The sequence below is a fragment of the Sus scrofa genome, chromosome 6 (genome assembly GCF_054392235.1).
Source record: "Sus scrofa isolate SSC_HxYL_T2T_F1_AM1 chromosome 6, Sscrofa_HxYL_maternal_Yorkshire_Landrace_v2.0, whole genome shotgun sequence".
NCBI classification, from domain to species: Eukaryota; Metazoa; Chordata; class Mammalia; order Artiodactyla; family Suidae; genus Sus; species Sus scrofa.
This window is the reverse complement of record NC_139388.1, coordinates 132405863-132429069: the sequence shown is the minus strand read 5'-3', so window position 1 is coordinate 132429069 and position 23207 is coordinate 132405863. Positions and strand designations below refer to the sequence as shown.

At 42.1% G+C, this 23207-nt stretch overlaps 1 protein-coding gene across 10 annotated transcripts in view; it reads left to right on the top strand.

Annotated features, from left to right (window-relative positions):
- SLC66A2 (solute carrier family 66 member 2) overlaps nucleotides 1–23207 on the top strand; it is a 58421-nt gene that overhangs the window by 29413 nt on the left and 5801 nt on the right. For 9 of the 10 annotated variants that reach the window (XR_014805161.1, XR_014805162.1, XR_014805163.1 and 6 more), the window contains one exon: nucleotides 14208–14424. Coding sequence is in view for 6 of the 10 variants with exons in the window: in XM_005660578.4 (XP_005660635.1) it covers nucleotides 14208–14424 (217 nt within the window). In the remaining 4 variants the exon portion in view is untranslated. Of the gene's footprint in view, nucleotides 1–14207; nucleotides 16083–16448; nucleotides 18190–23207 lie in introns of those variants that run through there. The other variant, XR_014805164.1, reaches the window with a different exon arrangement.

The following is a 23207-nucleotide window of genomic DNA, read 5'->3' as shown; positions in this document are numbered from 1 at the left end:
ATCTTTTCATGTGTTTTCTGGCCATCTGTTTGTCTTCTCTGGAGAACTGTCTGTGTAGATCTTCTGCCCATTTTTTTGATGGGGTTGTTTGTTTTTTTGGTATGGAGCTGCAGAAGGTGTTTATCAGTTTTGGAGATGAATCCCTTGTCAGTTGATTCATTTGCAAAGATTTTTTTTTCCCATTCTGTGGGTTGTCTTTTCCTTTTGTTTAGGGTTTCCTTTGCTGTACAGAAACATTTAGGTTTGATCAGGTCCCATTTGTTTATTTTTGTTTTTACTATCATTACTCTAGGAGGTGGATCTGAGAAGATGTTGCTGTTCTTTAAGTCAGAGAGGGTTTGGCCTATGTGTTCCTCTAAGAGTTTGATAGTGTCTGGTCTTATATCTAGGTCTTTAATCCATTTGGGGTTTATTTTTGTGTATGGTGTTAGGGAGTGTTCTACTTTCATTCTTTTCCATGTGGCTGTCCAATTTTCCCAGCACCACCTATTGAACAGGCTGTCTTTTCTCCAGAGTATGTTCTTGCCTCCTTTGTCATAGATGAGTTGGCTGTAGGTGCATGGGTGTAATTCTGGGCTTTCTATCCTGTTCCACCGATCTTTATTTCTGTCTTTGTGCCAGTACCATATGGGTTTGATGACTGTTGTTGTGTAGTATAGTCTGAAGTGAGGGAGCCTGATTCCTCCAGCTCCATTTTTCTTTTTCAGGATGTCTTTGGCTATTCTGGGTCTTCTGTGCTTCCAAGCAACCTTTCAAATATTTTGTTTGAGTTCTGTGAAAAATGTCCTTGGTAATTTGATAGGGATTGCCTTGAATCTGTAGATTGCCTTGGCTGGTATAGTCATTTTGATAATGTTGCCTCTTCCAATCCAAGAGCATGCCCATGGTATGTATGTCTTTCCATCTATGTGTGTCATCTTTGATTTCTTTCATCAGTGTCTTACAGTTTTCAGAGTAGAGGTCTTTTGCCTCTTTAGGCAGGTTTACTTCTAGGTATTTTATTCTTTTGGATGCGATGGCAAACGGGATTGCTTCCCTAATTTCTGTTTCTGATTGTTCATTGTTAGTATATAGAAATGCCATCAATTTCTGTGTGTTAATTGTGTATCCTTGACTTTGCCAAATTCATGAATGAGTTCTTTTTTCTTTTCTTTTCTTTTTCTTTTTCATTTTTTTTTTCATGGATGAGTCCTAACAGTTTTCTGGTAGAGTCTTTAGGATCCTCTAGGTATAGTATCATGTCATCTGCAAAGGGTGACAGTTTTACTTCTTCCTTCACAATTTGGATTCCTTTCATCCCTTTTACTTCTCTCTGATTGCCATGGCTAGGACTTCCAAAACTATGTTGAAAAGTAGTGGTGAGAGCAGACATCCTCGTCTTGTTCCTGATCTCGGTGGGAATTCTTTTCAGCTTTTCACCATTGAGAATGATGTTTGCTGTGGGTTTGTCCTATATGGCTTTTATTATGTTGAGGTAGGTTCCCTCTTATGCCCACTTTCTGAAGGGTTTTAATCAGAAATGGGTGTTAGATTTTGTCAAAGGCTTTTCCTGTATCTATTGAGAGGATCATGCGGTTTTTATTCTTCAGTTTGTTAATGTGGTGTATCACACTGATCGATTTGCTAGATATTGAAGAACCCTTGCATCCCTGGGATAAATCCCCCTTGATCATGATGTACAATCCTTTTAATGTATTGTTGGATGCTGTCTGCCAGAGTTTTGTTGAAGATTTTTGCATCTATGTTCATCAGTGAAATTGGCCTGTAGTTTTCTTTTTTTGTGGTATCTTTGTCTGGTTTTGGTATCAGGATGATGGTGGCCTCATAGAATGAGTTTGGAAGTATCCCTTCCTCTGCAATTTTTTGAAATAGTTTCAGAAGGAGAGTTGTTAGCTCTTCTCTAAATGTTTGATAGAATTTGCCTGTGAAGCCATCTGGTCCTGGACTTTTGTTTGTTGGCAGTTTTTTTTTTTTTTTTTTTGTCTTTTGTCTTTTTTGTTGTTGTTTTTTTTTTTGTTGTTGTTGTTGTTGTTGCTATTTCTTGGGCCGCTCCCGCGGCATATGGAGGTTCCCAGGCTAGGGGTTGAGTCGGAGCTGGAGCCACCGGCCTACGCCAGAGCCACAGCAACGCAGGATCCGAGCCGCGTCTGCAACCTACACCACAGCTCACGGCAACGCCGGATCGTTAACCCACTGAGCAAGGGCAGGGACCGAACCCACAACCTCATGGTTCCTAGTCGGATTCGCTAACCACTGCGCCACGACGGGAACTCCCTGTTGGCAGTTTTTTAATCCCAGTTTCAATTTCAGTTCCTGTGATTGGTCCATGCATCCTTTCTCTTTCATCTTGGTTTAGTCTTGGAAGATTGTGCTTTTCTAAGAATTTGTCCATTTCTTCTAGGTTTTCCGTTTTATTGGCATATGGTTGCATATAGTAGTCTCTTATGATCCTTTGTGTTTCTGTGATGTCCATTGTTGCATCTCCTTTCTCATTTCTAATTTTATTGATTTGAGTCCTCTCTCTTTTTTCTTGATAAGTCAGTCTGACTAAGGGTTTACCAATGTTGTTGATCTTTTCAAAGAACCAGCTTTTCATTTCATTGATCTTTTCTATGGTTTTCTTCATTTCAATTTCATTGATTTCTGCTCTGACCTTTATGATTTCTTTCCTTCTACTGACTTTAGGTCTTGTGTGGTCTTCTCTCTTGAGCTGCTTTAGATGTAAAGTTAGCTTGTTCATTTGAGCTTTTTCTTGTTTCCTGAGGTGGGCTTGTATTGCCATCAACTTTCCTCTCAGAACGATTTTGCTGCATCCCATAGGTTTTGGAGTGTTGTATCTTTGTTGCCATTTGCTTCTAGGTATTTTCTAATTTCCTCTTTGATTTCTTCAGTGATCCATTGGTTGTTTAGTAGCATGTTGTTGAGTCTCCACGTGTTTGTGTTTTATGCAGTTTTTCCCTTGTTGTTGATTTCCAGTCGTATAGTGATGTGGTCACGAAAAGTTTCTTGATATGATTTCAATTTTCTTAAAGTTACTGAGGTTTGATTTGTAGCCCAGGATGTGATCAATCTTAGGGAATGTTCCATGTGCACTTGAGAAGAATGTGTATTCTGTTGCTTTTGGATGGAATGTCCTGCAAGTATCTATGAAGCCCATCTGGTCTAAGGCTTTATTCAGGGCCTGTGTTTCCTTTTTGATTTTCTGTCTGGATGATCTGTCCATTGCTGTAAGTGGGGTGTTAAAGTCCCCCACTGTGATTGCGTTATTGTCAATTTGTCCTTTTAAAGTTGTTAGCAGTTGCCGTATATACTGTGGTGAACCTATGTTGGGTGCGTAGATATTTAAAATTGTTACATCCTCTTCTTGGATTGATCCTTTGATCATTAGGTAGTGACCTTCCTTGTCCCTTAAAATATTCTTCATTTCAAAGTCCATTGTGATTGTCTGATATGAGCATTGCTACTCCTGCTTTCTTTTGAATCCTGTTTGCGTGGAATATTTTCTTCCATCCTCTCCCTTTCAATTTGTATGTGTCCCTAGAAGTGAAGTGGGTCTCTTGAAGACAGCATATATATTGGATCTTGTTTTTGTATGCATTCAGCCAGTCTATGCCTTTTGGTTGGGGTGTTTAGTCCATTACATTGAAGGTAATTATTGATATGTATGTTCTTATTGCCACTTTATTAATTGCTTTGGATTTGTTTTTGTTGCTCTTTTTTCTTCCCTTCTTCTCCTGTTCTCTCCTCTTGTGGTTTGATGACTCTCTTTAGTGTTGTATCCGAGTTGATTTTTCTTATTTGTTTGTGTATCAGTTTGTAGATTTTTGGTTTGCAGTTCCTCTGAAGTTTTGATATAAGAGTATATATATATATATATATATATATATATATATATATGAGATCGTTTTAAGCTGTTAGTCTCTTAATTGCAAGTTCATCTCCAGTGTCCTGCATTTGTATCCTCCTCTTCTCATGATTTCTGATTTTGGAGGCATACTTGTGCATGAATGATTTCTTATCTTTACTGCGCACTTCTGCTGGTGAGCCTTGTTATTTGTGGTATTTTTGTGTCTGGCTGTGGCCTTTCCTTTTCTGCCTAAAGAAGTTCCTTTAGTATTTGTTGTAAAGCTGGTTTAGTGTTGCTGCGTTCTCTTAGCTTTTGCTTTTCTGTGAAGCTTTTGATTTCTCCTTCAAATTTGAAGGAGAGCCTTGCTGGGTAGAGTAATCTTGGTTGGAGGTTTTTTTCCTTTCATCGTGTGAAGTATATCATGCCACTCCCTTCTGGCCTGCAGAGCTTCTGCTGAAAACTCTCCCGATAACCTTATCGGGGTACCCTTATGTGTTATTTCTTTCCCCTAGCTGCTTTCAGGATTTTCTCTTTGTCTTTAATTTTGGTCGGTGTGATTAATATGCGTCTTGGGGTGTTCCTCCTTGGGTTTATTTTATATGGTACTGGTTGTGCTTCCTGGATTTGAGTGGGTGGTTCCTTTCCTATGTTAGGGAAGTATTCAGCTATTATCTCTTGGAATATTTTTTCTGTCGCCTTCTCTCTCTCTTCTCCTTCCGGCCCCCCTACATGGATGTTGGTGCATTTATTGTTGTCCCAGAGTTCTCTGAGGCTCCCTTCATTTGTTTTCACTCTCTTTTCTCTTTTCTGTTCTGCATCCATAATTTCCACTAGTCTGTCCTCCACCTTGCTTATTTGTTCTTCTGCCTTCTGTATTCTGCTGTTAGCTGCTTCTAGTGAATTTTTTATTTCAGTTATTGTATTTTGCATCTCTTATTGTTTAAGTCCTTTTATCTTGTATCTCTTTGCTCATTGTTTCCTGTAAGTTATCCATCTTTGCCTCCAGTGTGTTTCCAATGTCTTGCACCATATTTAGCATCAACAGTCTAAAGTCTCTTTCCTGGAGGCTGAGAATCTCCTGATCACTTAGCTGATTTTCTGGGTTTTTTTTCTTTCTGCCTCATCTGAGTTATAGTTCTCTGTCTTTTCATTTTTATAGCTTTTTGGTGTGGTGACCTGTGTACAGATAATGGAGTTGTAGTTTCTCTTAACCTCTCAAGGTGTGTGTCCCCCTTGTGGCTGAGGTCGGTATGAGGGCTTGCTGTAGGCTTCCTGATGGGAGGGACTGATGCCTGCCCACTGGTAGGTGGAGCTGCTTCCTATCCCTCTGGTGTGTGGGGCTTAGTCTCTGGATGGGATTAGAGGGGGATGTGTGCCTAGCGGGGGACGGGGGGGTTTGTCTTTAGGCAGCCTGTTTACTGAGGGGTGGGGCTGTGATCCCACCTGGATTGTTGTTTGGCCTGAGAAAAGGCATACTGCTGAATATTCCCAAGAGCTTTGTTTCCAATGTCCTTCCCCACAACAAGCCACATTCACCCCTGTTTCCCCAGGGGGTCCTCCAAGAACTGCAGTCAGGTTTGACCCAGATTTCTATGGAGAGTTTGCTTTGCCCTGGGACCCAGTGCACATGAAAGTCTGTGTGCACCTTTTAAGAATGGAGTCTCTGTTTCCCCCAGTCCCATGGAGCTCCTGCGCACAAGCCCCACTGGCCTTCAATGCCAGATGCTCCAGGGGGTCTTTCTTCCTCCCTTTCTGGCCGTCAGTTCCAGATCACTACCCGTGGGAATTGGATGTATGGCTCAGAACTCTCACTCCTGTAGATGAGTCTCTGTGAACCAATTACTTTCTAGTCTGTGGGGCTTCCCACCCGGGAGGTATGGAGTTGCTTATAGTGCATAATCATGCCTCCTAACTCTTGATGTGGCCTCATCTTTGTCTTCTGCAGTAGAATATCTTTTCGAAGGTTTCTGGTCCATTTGGTTGAAGATTTCTCAGTATTCAGTTGTAAATTTAGTTGTTTTTAGGAGAGAAGTTGAGCTGCAGTCCTTCTATTCCTCCATCTTAATCCCTTCCCCCAGATTCAACTTCTTAGTAGGTCTAGTGTTATTGTATTACCTAATTCATCTTGAGTGAATTTTTCTTATACCTTTCAAGGAGTTTGTCTCTTCTATCTAAGTGGTTGAATTTATTAGTGTAAAGTTGTTCATAATATATAGTATCTTCTCATTATTCACTTACTTGTAGAATCAATGGTGATGTTACCTCTTTTTTTCTTGATACTAATAATTTGCATCTTTTCTTTTTCTCCTGATCATTCTGGCTGGAGGTTGATCTATTTTTACTGATCTTTTCAAATAACCAGCTTTTGGTTCCACTGATTTTTTTCTCTGTTTTTCTGTATTTTTTGTACTTATTTCTGTTCTTACACTTGTTTCCTTTTGTCTCCTTACTTTGGGTTTAATTTGTTTTTTTTTCTTCCCCTGAGTTTGAGGTAGAACCTGAACTCTTTGCTTTGAGATTTTCCTTGTTTTCTAATGTCAGCATTTAGAGCTGTGCATTTTGCCTTAAGTACTTCTTTAGCAGCATCCCATACATTTTCGAAAGTTGCATTTTCATTGAGTTCAAAATACTTCCTATTTTCTCTCATAATCTTTCTTTGACATATGAGTTGTTTAAACATGTTATATTGTTTATCTAGTTGCATGACAACTCCTTTTAAATGTATTGAGGCAGCCTTATGGCCCACATAGAGTCTGTACCTATGAGTTTTCTGTCCGCAAAGATGTGTATTCTGTGTTTCCTGGGTCCATCAGGTCAAGTCAGTTTGTGGCATTGCTCAACTTTCTGGACCTTCATTGATTTTCTATTTTTTCTCAGTTATTGAGAGAGGGTATTGAAATCTCTGACTTCAATTATAGGTTCGTCTATTTTTTTTTTTTTTTTTTTTTTTTGATTAGCAAGACGTAGATTTGTTAAGATAGGATGCTTGTGAGAGATGCAAGCAGATAGGTAAGGAGGTTCTACTGGTTTGTCTATTTCTCCTTAAGGATATATCAGTTTTTTTCAAAGCTCTTTTGTTATTAGTGTGTAAATGTTTAGGATTATTATGCCTTCTTGATTAATTGGGTCCCTTACCATTATTAAATTGCCTTCTTTATCTTTGGTTATATTCTTTGCTCTGAAATATGCTTTCCTTGATATTAATATAGTCACTCTAGTTTTCTTTGACTGTATTAGCGTGGTTCATGTGTATATCTTTAGGCAATTTAGAGTTGAGTGTTACTAACAGACTGTCTTTTTAATTGGGTTATTTAGATCATTTGAATTTAATGCTGTTACTGATAAGGTTAGGGTTAAGTCTGTCATCTTGTTACTGTTTTCTGTTTATACCATACTTGATCTGTTTTCCCTCTTATTCTGACTTCTTTTGATGAATTGAGTACTTTTGTGATTCCATTTTATCTCCTGTTGTTGGTTTAGTAGTTGTGACTCTTGTTTTTATTGTTTTAGCAGCTGATTTAAAGTTTTATTAATTTATTCTTTTGTTTTACTCTATTGTTATAAGAACTCCTAAGGTGAGATCCACCCTCTTAACCCATTTTAAAGTGTACAATGGCTGTTGACCACAGGTGCAGTGTTGTGGAGCAGCTGTCTGGAGCTTATTCATCTTGCTAATGGAGACTTTATGCTTAAAGATTATTAATTCCACCCCCCTCAGCCCCTGGCAGCGACCATTTCTACTCTTTGATTCTGTGAATGTGACTATTTTAGGTGACTCAAACAAGTAGAATAATGGAGTTCCTGTTGTGGCTCAGTGGAAATGAATCTGGCTAGTATCCATGAGGATGCAGGTTCAATCCCTGGCCTCGCTCAGTGGGTTAAGGATCGGCCATTTCAGTGAGCTATGGTGTAGGTCACAGACGAAGCTCAGATACGGTGTTGCTATGGTTATGGCGTAGGCCAGGGACTACAGCTCTGATTTGACCCTTAGCCTGGGAAGCTCCATATGCCACAGGTGCAGCCCTAGAAAGACAAAAACAAACAAACAAGTAGACTCATACAGTGATTGGACTTCACGTGACTGCCTTACTTCTCACAGTTCATCCATGTTGCATATATGTCAGAATTTCCTTTTTACAGGCTGAATGGTATTCCATTGTATGTATGTACTGTATTTTCTTTATTTATTCATCTGTTGGTGGACATTGCTGTAGGGCTATAGCATTCATCTTTAACTTACCTTAGTTTATGCTCAAGTGAGATTTCCTACTATAAATGCTGTGAACTTTGCATACTTTTGTTTATCCCCTACCTACCTTAGTGTAATTGTAGTCATATATTTAAGTATGCTAAAACCCCACATTATGTTGTTCTTATTTTGTTTAAATAATCACTTCTATTAATGAGTTTTAAATTGTAAGAAAAATTACATATATTCACCCACTTAGTTACTGTTTCCAATGGTCACCTTTGATTGGATGTCAGACAGTGTGAATTTTACTGTGCTGGGTGATGGATATTTTTGTGCAGCCTATAAATACTCTTGAGCTTTGTTCTGGAATGCAGTTAAGTCACTTGGAAACTGTTTGATCTTTTTAGATCTTGCTTTAAGAAGAGTTGGGTGGAAGCAGAGCAGTGCCCAGTCTGGGCTAATTTCTCCCCTCGACGGTGGCACCATCACCCCGTGCTCTGCCTGATGCCTGAATTTGGAGGTTTCCCAGGCTGGCTTGTGGGAGGGCACTGCTCCTGGCTGGGTACTGTTACTGCAACTCCTCTTGGTACCCTCCCTGGTCGGTGCTTAGCTGAGGACTCAAGGGAGGTTCTGTGGGTCCCCAGCCTCCCAGGCAGCCCTCCTCCAGCGCTCCCACCTGCAAACTCCAGCTTCCTGCCCTTCCACGCAGCTCCTTCACCCAGTGGTCTGTCCAGCTTGGCCGTGGGTTCCCACTTCCTGTCCCAAATCCTGGGAACTCTCTCAGGTTATAACCTGGGACAGTTTGGGGCTTACCTCCCTGTCCGGTGTCCCCACGTTGGCTCCAGGCTTATGGATGGAGGGCCGATGCGTTTGTTGTACTGGGGGCCGGGGACAGTGGGGAAGGCTCCTCTCTACAGAGCCCTGGCTTTCAAAAGGGATTCTTTTTTTTTTTTTATTTGTTTGTTTGTTTGTTTGTTTGTCTTTTTGCTGTTTCTTTGGGCCGCTCCTGCTGCATATGGAGGTTCCCAGGATAGGGGTCTATTCGGAGCTGTAGCCACTGGCCTACGCCAGAGCCACAGCAACTCGGGATCTGAGCCGCGTCTGCAACCTACACCACAGCTCATGGCAACGCCGGATCTTTAACCCACTGAGCAAGGGCAGGGACCGAACCCGCAACCTCATGGTTCCTAGTTGGATTCGTTAACCACTGCGCCACGACGGGAACTCCAAAAGGGATTCTTTAAAAATGTCTGACTCTGCAGTCTCTGCTATAAGTGAGTTTAATTACATAAAATTCAATTTTGTGCTTTTTTTGAATAAACACGGATCAGTTTGGTTTTCATTTCTCACCAGTGATCCTTTTGCAGACTTAATACAGTTAGGGTTTGGCACATGGCTGCCACGTCACCGTGGATCAGAGTGAGGCCAGGCTCAGCCGTGGGTGCCCCAGCGTCCCCCTCAGTGGACACTTGGTGATTGCAGTGGTGGTGGTGGGGGCTCCTGTTCTCAGCGTTAGTGAGAGGAGGGGGTTGCCAGGATGCCCCAGCAGGGTGGTTTCTAACCCAGGGTGGGTTATTGGCATTGATGTGGATGATTGGTTTGGCTAAAACAGCTTTACCAAACCTGCCTCTGACACATCCAGATCTGGACCAGCAGATGGGCTGAGAGGGCCCGAAGGTCAGAAGTGGCCATCTGGGCCCGAGGTGAAGTTCCAGGGCTGGGCAGGTTCCTCCCTGGGCAGTGTTCTTCTGGCCAAGCGCATGTTGAAGTCTTATGGCCTCCAGGACAACTGTGCTGTCTCTAAGGCCTTGTTCTGAGATGCATTGCTCAACATTCACACCAGCCCGAGCTCTCATTAGCAAGTTTTTTATGGACTGGCCGGCTGCTCTGTTCTCATCGGTGAGTTTATAGACTGGCCGGCTGCAGTGACTGGCATGGTCTGGCATGGAGCAGATCTTTTCCTTGGTTTTGTTAGTACCAGCAGAGAGGAACAGCTTGGTCCCACCGAGAAGCTGCCCTCTCTGCTCAACCTCATGGCCCCAGTCCCTGGGGACTCAGACCCTCCACATGGATGTCAGGGCGGCCCCTGTACTGCTGGCACCTCAGGTGCCTACCATCTAGTTTCTGACTCTGTGATTCTACTCTAAGTGCCTTGTGTAAATGGAATCACGCAGCTTTAGTATTTGTCTTTTTGTCTCACTTATTTCACGCAGTGTAGTGTTCTCAGAGTTTATCCATACTGTAGATGGATCCATGTGCAGAATTTCCTTCATTTTTGAGACTGAATCATACTCCATGGCATATATATACATTTTGTTTATCCATTCATCTGTCGATTGACACTTGGCTTGCTTCCACATTGTAGCTATTCTGAATAATGCCACTATGAACATGAGTGTACAAATATCTGTTGGAGTATCTGTTTGCACTTCTTTTGGGTGTATGCCCAAAAGTGGAGTTGCTGGATCATGTAATAATCCTGTGTTTAATTTTCTTAGAAACTGCCATACTGCTTTCCATAGCAGCTCCAGCATTTTATACTCCACCAACAGGGCATTAGAATTCCAGTTTCTCCATATCCTTGTCAATACTTATTTTCTGTTTTTAAAATAGTAACCATCCTAATGGGCGTAAAGTCGTATCTTGTAGTTTTGACCTACATTTCCACTAGGGGTGGTGAATGACATTATCTTTTTGCTTGGGCATTGGCCATTTCTGTATCTTCTTTGGAGAGATGTCTGTTCAAGTCCTTTGACCTCTTTTAAAATTGGGTTCTTTGTAATTTTGTTTTTCAATTGCAGCCTTTCTTTATATATTCCGGATATAAGTCCCTTTCTGGATGTATGATTTGGAAATATTTTCTCCCATTCTATTGATTGACTTTTCACTCTTGATTGCATCTTTTTTGAAATGAAGTTAATTTTCTTCAGCTTTATTGAAGTATTATTCACATACACTATATTTAAGGTGTATAATGTTATGATTTGATACACATATATGTTGCAAAAAAGATTACCAAAATAATTAAGATTAGTTAACCCTTCCATCCCCTCATCTCATTATTTTTTTTTCCATTTTTAAAATTGTGGTGATGCCATTTAAAATCAACTCTCTTAACAACTTTCAAGTATATCACACAATATTGTTAACTGTGGGCACTGCGCTGTATATCAGGTCCCTAGAACTTATTCGTCTTGTAACTGGAAGTTTGTACGCTTGGACCAACATTGCTCTTTTCCTCATACCCCAAGCCCATGGTGACCGCCGTTCTAAGCCTCTGTTTCTATGAGTTTGGCTTTTTTAGATCCACCTGTAAGTAAGTGACAACTTATAGCATTGCCTTTCTCCTCCTGATCACACTTAGCCTGATGCCCATATCGATGTTCATCCATGGACCCTTAGGCTTTTTTCATGTCTTCGTTACTGTGAATAATGCTGTGTTGATTGTGGGGGTGCAGATTCCTCTTCAAAGCAGTGATTTCATTTCCTTTCAAGAAATACCCAGAAATGAGAATGAATCATAAGGTAATTCTATTTTATTTTTCTTTCTTTCTTTATTATTTATTTTGCTTTTTAGGGCCACACCCACAGCATATAGAAGTTCCCAGGCTGGGGTTGAATTGGAGCTACAACTGCTGGCCAGAGCAATGTGGGATCCGAGCCGTGTCTGTGATCCTACAACACAGCAAGGCCAGGGATTGAACCGGCATCCTCATGGATACTGTTCAGGTTTATTTCCACTGTGCTATAATGGCAATTCCTATTTTAAATTTTTTGAGGAATTCTATGCTGTTTTCCACAGCAGCTGCACCAATTTATTACCTTCTCACCAGCAGTGCATGAGACCCCTCTTTCTCCACATCGTCATGGACACTTGTTATTTCTTGTCTTTTTGATAATGGCCATTCTGACAGGTGTGAGGTGATGTCTCATGGTTTTGATTTGAATTTCCCTGATGCTTAGTGAGGTTGAACATCTTTTCATTTACCTGTTGGCCATTTGTATGTCTTCTTTGGAAAAATGTTTATTCAGGTCCTTTGCCCATTTTTAACTGGTTTTTTTTTTTTGATGTTGAGATTATGAGTTCCATATGGATCCTGGATATTAACTCCTTATAAGAAGATAGTTGGTAAATATTGCCTCCCATTCCATAGTTTGCCTTTTTTTTTTTTCTTTTTTTGTCTTTTTGGCATATGGAAGTTGTCAGACTAGGGATCAAATTGGAGCTGCAGATCCCACCCTACACCACAGCCACAGCAACTCGGGATCCAAGCTGCGTCTCTGACTTACACCACAGCTCACAGCAATGCTGGAACCTTAACCCACTGAGCAAGGCCAGGGAGGAACCCACATCCTCATGGATACTAGTCGGGTTTGTTAACTGCTGAGGCACAATGGGAACTCCCCATAGGTTGCCTTTTTATGTTGACTGTTTCTTCTGTTCTGCAGGAGCTTTTTCTCTTTTTTTAAAATAAATTTTTATACAATTTTTAAAGGTTACACTCCATCCATTTACAGTTATTACAAAGTATTGGCCATATTTCTAGTGTTGTACAAGATATCCTGTAGCCTGACTTACACCCAGCAGTGTGGATCTCCCATGCCCTAACCCCTGTATTACCTCTGCTGCCCCACTGGGAACCATCAGTTTGTTCTCTGTGTCTCTGAGTTGCAAAAGTTTTTTAGTTTGATGTAGTTCCACTTGTTTATTTTTGCTTTTGTTACTTCCACTTTCGAATCATATCCAAAAAATCATTGCCAAGACCAACGTCAAGGAGCTTTCTAAGAATTTTCTAGTTTTTATTTAGTGTATTTAGGTTTTTGATCCATTTTGAGTTAATTTTTGTACATGAAGGTAGGGGTCCAACCTCAGTCGTTTCTAAAAAAAAATTTTAACAAGGTTTTTCTGTTAGTCATTTGCCAATTGACTTGCTCCTTGAAAACATAAAATAGAAAAGCCTCTGACAGATTGACTTCAGACCCAGCTTTCTGAAGTCCTCTGGACCCCTCCAGGTGACTGCAGCCTGCCCCCATCCTGCCGAGCTCTCACTGTGCTCTGTGCTTGCTCCACTCCTCGGCCCAAATCTTCAGCTGGGTTTGAGTCCCCTCCACTTGCTACACCTTCTCACCACTTCTGTCTGCACTGCCTCTGCATTTGCCTAGCTCTGAGTTCCTGGCTCCTTCAGCTTACATGGCCTCCCCCGTGCTGCACCTGGGGTTTTTGCCCTGCTCTGGGAGGTGACCACAGACCAGCAGGCCATGTCCATCCCTCCTGGCCCCTGCCTACACCCCCACTTCTAGCTCAGATATCTGATTCTCAGGGGTGGGGGTGAGGAAGTGGAGCCTGTAGTGGGGAACCTGGGTGTATGTGCAGCCTGGACCCCCCACAGCCCTTCCTGGGCCCCCTGGCTGGACGGCCCTGACCAATGAGACCTTACCCACATGCAGCCCTGGCTGGGTACCCTGGGCTGGACCCTGGGCCCGGCATAGGCTGGGGCATATCACACCCCTGTTGTGCTCCCTTGGTGTTCGCCCCGTTCCCCGACCTTCCCTGCACCCAGGACCCCCCTCTGCCAAAACCCGGGTGCCACATGTATTTGCTCATTTGTGTGAGGGTTTGTGAGTACAGGACACATCTCTATATCGGCTGAGTATGTGGTGATATTGTATACCTTAGTGACCCTTATTAAGAACCAAGTACTTTTTGGAAAATGATAAGGTTAACTCAATCAGGAAAACAATCGTAGGAGGTTGGTGCTATTAATCCTCTGTTATATCTGATGAAGTGGAGAAATATGTTAATCTAAAATTGTAGGGGAAGGAATGGGATTCTGACCAGGAGACAAGTTCAGGAGGCTCTGGATTAATCCTGCACTAGGCTATCAATACTGTTTTAGGAGGAATTTAAGGTTGAGTTAGTATCTGTAGACTCCCTCAGAAATGCTTTGATGGAGGAGCTGGAACCCAGAGTTCATGACCATGTCCTCACATTGACCTTGACCTCGTCATTCAGGTCACCTCCACCTCACTCAGCCCTGCCCTCCTCACTCAGACCCACCCCTCACTCAAACCCTCCCTCCTCACTCAGCCCCACCCCTCACTCAGCCCCACCCTTCTCTTGCCGACTCTGGCCTGCAAGTTCAGCTCATGCCTTTCCATTTGCCCTAGACTTGGACCCTCATCATTTCTGGCGCTGGAGCAGCTTTGGAGACTACGTGCAGTGTGTCCTGGCCTTCACCGGCGTGGCAGGCTACGTCACATATCTGTCCATCGACTCAGCCCTGTTTGTGGAGACCCTGGGCTTCCTGGCTGTGCTGACCGAGGCCATGCTGGGCGTCCCGCAGCTCTACCGCAACCACCGCCTCCAGTCCACGGAGGGCATGAGGTAGGCACATGGCTCCCTCAGTGTCCTCACATGCACAGTAACAGCAAATGTACCTCACTTTCAATTCTATTTGGAAAACTGCCAGTTAGAGAGCAGTTTAGGGTTAAGCACACTGGTCCTTGGACCTCTCATGTGAAGGTGGGTACGTTGGTGTGTGACCAGTGAGGGAAGGCAGAGCCCCTCCTGTGAAGCAGCTGCCTGCAGCCTGCAGCCTGGTGGCTCCAGTCCATGGGTGGGAGACCAGACAGAGATGTCTCCAGAAGAGACAAGGTTCAAGCCCCTTAGTGGAAGAAATGATGCAACAGCTTATTCCCCTCAATGTCACCAAGAAGAGGTCTCAGGTTCTCCCTGATGGGGTGAAAACAATTCTATTTTCAATAACATCAAAAGGACAGAATGCTTGGGAATTAACTTGACTATGGAGGCAAAAAACCTGTGCAGTGAAAACTACAGTGAGATGGCACCTCACTATCAGAAAAACAAAGAATGGCAAGTGCTGGTGAGGATGCGGAAAAATTGGAACTCTTATGTTCTGTTGGTTGACATCCAAAATGGTACAGCTGCTGTGGAAAACAGTATGATGTTTCCTCAAAATATTAAAATATAATTCCGAAATGACCTAGCAATTCCACTTTTGGGCATATACCAAAAGAATTGGAAGCAGGCTCTTGAAAAGGTATTGTATACCCACGTTCATAGCAGCATTATTCACAGTGCCCAAAACATGGAAGCAACCCAAGTGTCCACCAGTGGGTGGATGGATAAGCAATGTGGTATGTCCATTCAGTGGAGTATTACTCAGTCTTAATAAAGAAGGAAATTCTGACACTTGCTACAGCATGGAACTTGGAGGATATTCTCCTTCGTGAAAGAAGCCAGTCAAAAAGGAGAAACACTGTATGGTTTCACATATATGAGGTATTTAGAGTTGTCAAAATCATAGAGACAGAAAGTAGATGGTGGCTTCCAGGACTGTGAGAATGGGAGAATGGAGAGTTATTGTTTAGTGGGTACAGAGTTTCAGTTTTACAAGATGAAAAGATTATGTGGATGGATGGTGGTGATAGTTGCAAAACAGAGTGACTGCAACTAATATCATTGAACCGTATACTAAAAATCATTAAGATGGTAAATTTTATGTCAGTGAAAACAATTTAGCAAAAACAAAAAAAGTCATAATATAGGAAGAGCCCATGTACCCTTTACTCAGCTTGCCCAGTTGTAACATTTTGCAAAACTGTGGCCCGGTCTCACAGCCAGGGCACTGACAGGACACATCCAGACAGAGTCCCCCAACCAGGGTTCCTGCTGTCCTAGCACCAGCTTGCCCAGCCCTGCCCACCCCAGACCTAACTGGGCAGGCACTGTTATCCATCACTATACTTTTGTCATTGCAAGCATGTTGTGTAGATGGGATCACATTGTATACGATCTTTTAAGTTTGGTTTTTTTTTTTTTACTTGATGTGATTCTCTGGAGAGTCACCCCAGTTGTTGCTATATTAACAGTTCACTCCATAATCTTTCACAGTGTGGGTGGGTGTTCACAGTCTGCTTGACCACTCACCTCTTGAAGGACATCTGGATTATTTGCAGTTCACAGCTATTACAAATAATATTTCTGTAAACATTCACGTATAGATTTTTGTGTTAACATAAGTTTCCATTTCTCTTGGATAAATGCCTAGAATGCAATTGCTGAATTATATGGTAGTTTCATTTTTAGTTTTCAAAGACATTGCCAAACTGTTTCCAAGGTGGCTGTACCATTTACCTTCCCACTAGCAGTTTCTTCACTTTCTTGCCAGTATTTGATGTCAATATTTTTTACATAGACTTATGTGTCATATATCACTATCATTTTAATTTGCATTTTCCTAATGGCTAATGATGTTGAACATTTTTCATTTGCTTATTTGCTACCTTTATATCTGTTTTGGTGAAATGTCTCCTCATGTCTTCACCCATTTTCTTTTTTTTTTTGTCTTTTTGCCATTTCTTGGGCCGCTCCTGTGGCATATGGAGGTTCCCAGGCTAGGGGTCCAATCGGAGCTGTAGCCACCGGTCTATGCCACAGCCACAGTAATGTGGGATCCGAGCTGCGTCTGCGACCTACACCACAGCTCACAGCAACACCAGATCCTTAACCCACTGAACGAGGCCAGGGATTGAACCCGTAACCTCATGGTTCATAGTCAGATTTGTTAACCACTGAGCCATGATGGGAACTCCTTCACCCATTTTCTAATTGGATCTTTAAAAAACTGTTGACTTTTAAGAGTTTTTGTTTTTAACCAACCCTTTGTAGGATATGAGGTTTGCAAATACTTTCTCTTAGTCTGTCTTTTCATACCCTTAACAGAGTTCTTTCCTTTTTTTCCTTTTTTTTTTTGGCTGCACCCACAGCACACAAAAGTTCCCAGGCCAGAGATCAAACCTGAGCCACAGCAGTGACCTAAGCTGCTGCAGGAACAATGCCAGATGCCCAACCGACTGTGCCACAGAACTCCCAACAGTAGGATCCTTTATAGAGCAAATTTAGAAGTTTTTTATGAAGTCCAGTTTATCAGTTTTACCTTTTATGTATCATGACTTTGGTGTCAAGTCTTAGCACCCTTGGCCTAGCTCTAGATCCTGAGTATTTTCTCCTTTGTCTTTTTCTAAATGTTTTATTGTTTTGCATTTTCCATTTAAACCTTTTGAGTTAATTATTTTATAAGGCATGAGACTTAGATTGATTTTTTTTCTTCACCTTTGTCAACAATCAGTTGGGTATATTTGTGTGGATCTATTTCTGGATTCTCTTCTAGTCCATTGATCCACGTGTAAGTCCCTCTGCCAATACCACAGTCTTCAGTACTGCAGATGTATAATCAGTCTGATTCCTCCCATTTTCTTTTGTTTTTGATATTCTAATTATTTTGTCTTTCATGTACAGCTTAGAATAATCTTATCTATACCTGCCAAAAATATTGCTGGAATTTTGGGAAGAGATTGTGTTGTATATCGATTTAAGAAGTGACAGCTTTACTATGTTGAGTGTTTTAATCCTTTAGCCTGGTTTATCTTTCCATTTACTTAGAGTTTCTTTGATTTCTTTTATCAGCCTTTTGCAGTTTTCAGGATAGAAGTCTACCACATGCTTTATTACATTTATACCGAAGTATTTCATTTACTTAAAAATTTTTTTATTGAATGTAGTTGATTTACAATACTGTGTTAGTTTCAGGTGTACAGCAAAATGATTCAGTGATATATATACACATACATACATACATACATACATACATATTTTTTCAGAGTATTTTCCATTTTGGGTTATTACAAGATATTGAATATAGTTCCCTGTTCTACACTATAAATCCTTGTTGCTTATCTGTTTTATGTATAGTAGTTTATATCTGTTAATACCAAATTCCTAATTTAAATCTCCCCCACTCCCTTTCCCCTTTGATAACCATAATTTGTTTTCTATGTCCATGAGTCTGTTTCTCTTTTGTATATAGATTTATTTGTATTATTTTTAGATTCCATCCATAAGTGATATTATGTAGTATTGTTTTTCTCTGACTTTGAAGTATTTTATTCACTTTTGAGTAACTGTAATTGGTATTGCATCTTAAATTTTATTTTTTAGAGTTGCTAGCATATAGAAATACAGTTAATTTTGTATGTTTATCTTACATCTAGAAACCTTCCTGAACTCAGTAGTTTCTGGTTTTCTTGTAGACCCTTCAGATTTTCCATGTAAACAATCATGTAAAAATAGAAATAGTTTTGGTGTTCCCTGTTGGCCTAGTGGATAAAGGATCTGGCATTGTCATTGCTGTGGCTCAGGTTAAGTCTTTGGCCTAGAAACTTCTACATGCCATGGGTGTGGCCAAAAAAAAAAAGGAATAGTTTTATGTCTTACTTTCTGATCGGTGTGCCTTTTATTTCCTTTCCTTGCCTTTTTGTACTAACTGGAACTTTCAGAACTATGTTGAATAAGAGTAGTGATAGTGGACATGCTGCTTGTTCCTGATCTGAAGACTTGTGTTTCACCACTAAGTATAATGTTAGGTGTAGAAAGCTCTCTACGCCTGTTTTCTGATAGTTTTTTTTTTTTTTTTTTTGTCTTTTGTCTTTTTAGGGCCACACCCATGGCATATGGAAGTTCCCAGGCTAGGGGGTCTAACCAGAGCTGTAGCCACCGGCCTACACCAGAGCCATAGCAACGAGGGATCCAAGCCGCGACTGCTCAACCTACACCACAGTTCACAGCAGTGCCGGATCCTTAACCCACTGAGCGAAGCTAGGGATAGAACCCGCAACCCCATGATTCCTCGTCGGATTCATTAACCACTGAGCCATGACAGGAACTCCCTGTTTTCTGACAGTTTTTATATTGAATGAGTTTTGAGTATCGTGAAATGCTTTTTCTGCACTGATTGATATGATTACGGGGTTTTTCTTTAGCCAATGGTGATTGCATTGATGTTTTTCAAATATTGAGCCAATCTTGCATTCCAGAAATAAATCATTCTTAGTCACGGCATTTACATTTTTATAAACTAATATATAGAGACTGCTGAATTCTACTTGCTAATATTTTAAGGATTTTTTTTTTTTTTTTTTTTTTTGTCTTTTTAGGGCTGCACCCACGGCATATGGTTTCCCAGCTAGGGGTTGAAATGGAGTTGCAGCTGCCAGCCTATGCCACAGCCACAGCAATGCCAGATCCAAGCCACGTCTGTGACCTTACACCACAGCTCATGGCAACACCGGATCCTTAACCCACTGAGCAAGGCCAGGGATCGAACCTGCATCCTCATGGATGCTAGTCAGATTTGTTTCTGAGGAGCCACAATGGGAACTCCTTTTAAGGATTTTTGTGTCTGTCTTCATGAGGGTATTGATCTGTAGTTTTCTTTCTTTTTTCATTTTCTTTCGTATTACTTTGGTTTGGGTTTTAAGGTAATACTAGCTTTGTAAAATTAATCAACAAGTCTTCCTTCTATTTTCCAGAAGAGATAGTGCAGAATTTGTGTTAACTCTTCTTAAAGCATTTACTGAAATCTCTGATGAAATCCTCTAGGCTTGGATGTTTCTTTTGTTGGAAGTTTTAAATTATGGATTCAATTTCCTTAATAGTTACAGGGTTATTAAAATTTTCTGATTCATGTTGGGTGAGCTGTGGTAGTTTAGGCTCTTAGAAGCATTGGTATATTTCATCTGTGTTGTCAGTGTTCATAGGGTTCTCTTTTTGATGTTTTCAGGGTCTGTAGTGATGTTCTGTGCTGCATTACTGATAATTTATATATTTCTTCTTGCTAAAAGTATGTCAGTTTTATTCATCTTTTCAAAGAATTAATTCTGCTTTGTAGACTTTTCTGTTTTAAATTTCATTGATATTTACTCTCATTATTATTATTTTTTTTGGCTGCACCTGCAGCATGTGGAAGCTCCTGGGCCAAGGATTGAACCTGCACTGCAACTGTGGCCTGTGCCAAAGCTGTGGCAATGCTGGGTCCTTAGCTCACTTCGCCGGGTTGGGGGTTGAACCTGTGCCTCTGCAATGACCTAAGCCCTGCAATCAGATCCACAACCTGTGCCACCAGGACTCCTAACTAGCCTTTAAGAGTATCAGGTGGTGGAAGAATTTTTTACTTTCCTTCATCCGAGAATGTCCTGATTTCCCTTTCATATCTGAAGGATATTTTCACTGATATAAGATTCTGGGTTGATAGGTCTTTTCTTTTAGCACTTGAAAAATGTTGTGCCACTTCCTTTCTGGCCTCTATGGTTTCTGAGAGAAACCCATTGTCATTTTAATTATTTTCACTTATAAGTTATTACGCTTTAGCTGCTATTGAGATTTTTATCTTTGTTTTGAGTTTTTAGAAGTTTGACAATGATGTGTCTCTTGATATGGATTTATGCTATTTGGAATTCACTCAGCTTCTGGAATCCCTGGCACTATATGTCTTGAAACTTAATTGAGGAAGTTTCAGTCATTGTTGCTTTGAGTGCTTTTGCAGTCCTGCCCTTTCCCTTCTCAAGGACTCTGATGATATTAGTGTTAGGTCATTTGCTATGATTCCTTTGTTATAATCATTTGTTATTATTCACTGCTTCTTTCTATTGTCCCAGCCACTGTGCTCTCAGTCCATTCATTAACTGTTTCCTTTTGGTTATTGTATTTTTCAATATAATAACTTTTTTTTTGGCTTCACCCATTGCATGCAGAAGTTCCTGGCCTAGGGATCAAACCTGCACCACAGCTGTAGCCAGAGCCACAGCAGTGACAATGCCAGATCTTTAACCATTGCCAATTTAAAGTACTCAATTCAGGATTTCAGTAATTCATACCACGATCTAATTTTAGTACATTTTTATCACCCAAAAGTCAGCCTCACGCCCATTAGTAATTAGTAAACCATAGAGGCCAGAAAGGAAGTGGCACAACATTTTTCAAGTGCTAAAAGAAAAGAACTATCAACCCAGAATCTTATATCAGTGAAAATATCCTTCAGAGATGAAAGGGAAATCACTCCCCATTTGTCCCAATCCCCACCCCCCCCAAGGCCAGGCAACCTCGGACCTACTTTGTGTCTGTACAGCCTTGTCTAGTCTGGACACACCACATAAATGGAATCATATGGTACGTGGTCCTTTGTGCTGCTTTCACTTTGCATAATGTTCCCAAGATTTGTCCAATCTGTCCTTTTTTTTTTTAGGGCCACACCCGTGGCTTATGGAGGTTCACAGGTTAGGGGTTGAATCCGATCTGTAGCTGCTGACCTATTGCACAGCCACAGCAACAGAGGATCTGAGCTGCATCTGTGACCTAACTACAGCTCACAGCAACGCCGGATCTTTAACCCACTGAGCAAGGAGGCCGGGGATTGACCCTGCATCCGCATGGATACTAGTCAGATTCATTTCCACTGAGCCCACGATGGGAACTCCAGTCTGTCCTTTTTAAGGTTGAATAACGTTTCACTGTATGGATGGATCAAAATTTGTTTAGCCGTTCTTCAGTTGCTGGACATTTTGGTTGTTCAGCATTTTTTTGGTGATTGTGAATGATGCTTCTGTAAACATTTGTGTACAGGTTTCTGTGTGGATGTATGTTTCATTTTCCTTAGAATAGACCAAGGAGTGGAGCTGCTGGGTCGGTGGCTGCATCGTTTATATCCTTGCCAGGCATTCGTGGTCCTGCCCTTTCCACATCCTCACCAGCACTTGTCACTATCTGACCTTTTGACTGTGGGTGTCCTAGTCAGTGTGAAGTGGGATCTCCTGTGCCTTTATCTGCGTTTCCCTGATGACTAATGACATCCAGTGCCTTTTCGTTGTGATTATTGGCATTTGTGTATCTTCTTTGAGAGAGGTCAATTCAGATTCTTTGCCTATTGTAAAATTTGGTTGTTTGTCTTTTATTATTGAGTTGTAGAGGTCTTTAAATATTTTGGACACCAGAACCACATCAGATACATGATTTGCAAAAACTTCCCATTGTATGGGTTTTTTCACTTGATATTTTCCTTTGCAGCACAGATTTGAATTTTGATGAAGTCCAATATATTTTTTTTAAAATTGCTATGTTTTTGATGTTACACTCAGTAAATCATCATTTCTTGTCACCTAAGTTCACAAAGGCCTACTCCTTTGGGATGTGCCGTGGGTAGGTTTTGAACTTTGGGAGAGAGTTAGATAGGTGGTAAGGAGGGAAAGGTGTGGGCCCAGGCTGGGAGACAGGAATGAGTAGTGGGTGGGGAGGTGAGTGGGCCAGGGAGAGGCCTTCTGCAGGGCTGGACAGGGCGAGGATGAGGTGAGAGGTATTTTAGGAATAGTGATCTGGCTGCCCATTTTGGGAGGAAAAATACTGGAGCCAAGAATGAGGTAAGGGGAGCCGGGATTAAAATAGTGAGGAGGCGGGGGGAGGGCCAGGCACAGGAGGCAGCAGCTGGAGCGGGGACGGGTGTGATGAGGGACCTGGGAAAAGGGATCCTACTCCCAGGGCACCTGCTGGGCTGGAAGAAAGCAGCCTGGGGGAGTGGGGGAAGTCTCCCACCCAGACCAGCTTCTATAGGGTTTCCTGTGCCCTGTGCATCATCCGAACCCTGGGCTGTTTGAGTCCTACATCCAGGAGTAGGTCTCCTGGAGACCCAGCCACCCACCAGTGGGCGAGTTCTGGGTTTGGTGTCCACGAGCACATCCCTGGCATGCGGAAGTCCTGCCCCCCATCATTGTTGAGGGTAAAGATGAGGGAAGGATGGCCTTGCGCTCTGGCAGATGGGACCAGAGCCCCTGCTCCCAGCACGAGGGCGCATGTCACTCTGGCTGCTGTGTCTGCCCTGTTCAGGCTGAGGGGAAAGAACTTGATTCATGTTTGACCTGGCTGTGGCCCGCTGAGCCCTTGACACTTGGGGCTGGTTGTGGGGCCTCTGCAGGCCGTCAGATTCCTGTCCCCATGCGATAACCAACTGAGGCCGGGGCCAGGGAGGCATCCAGGCAGCTAAAAATGCTCCTGTGCCTTAGGCAGAGCCCAGCTCTCAGCCATGACCTCACTTCTGCGCTTGCTGGGGTGAAGGTGCACCTGTGTGTTCAGCACTCAGAGGGACATCAAGCCGGGGATGGGCTCCAGCTGTACCATCCACCCTAGTCTTTCCTGCCATTTGAGGCACTTACTGTGTGCCTTTGGGCAAGTTTCCTGATCTCTCTGTACCTCAGCTTCTCCATAAGAGGGGCGCCACGCAGGCCACCACGTGCTCTTTAGCGGCAGGGACTGGCCTGGTG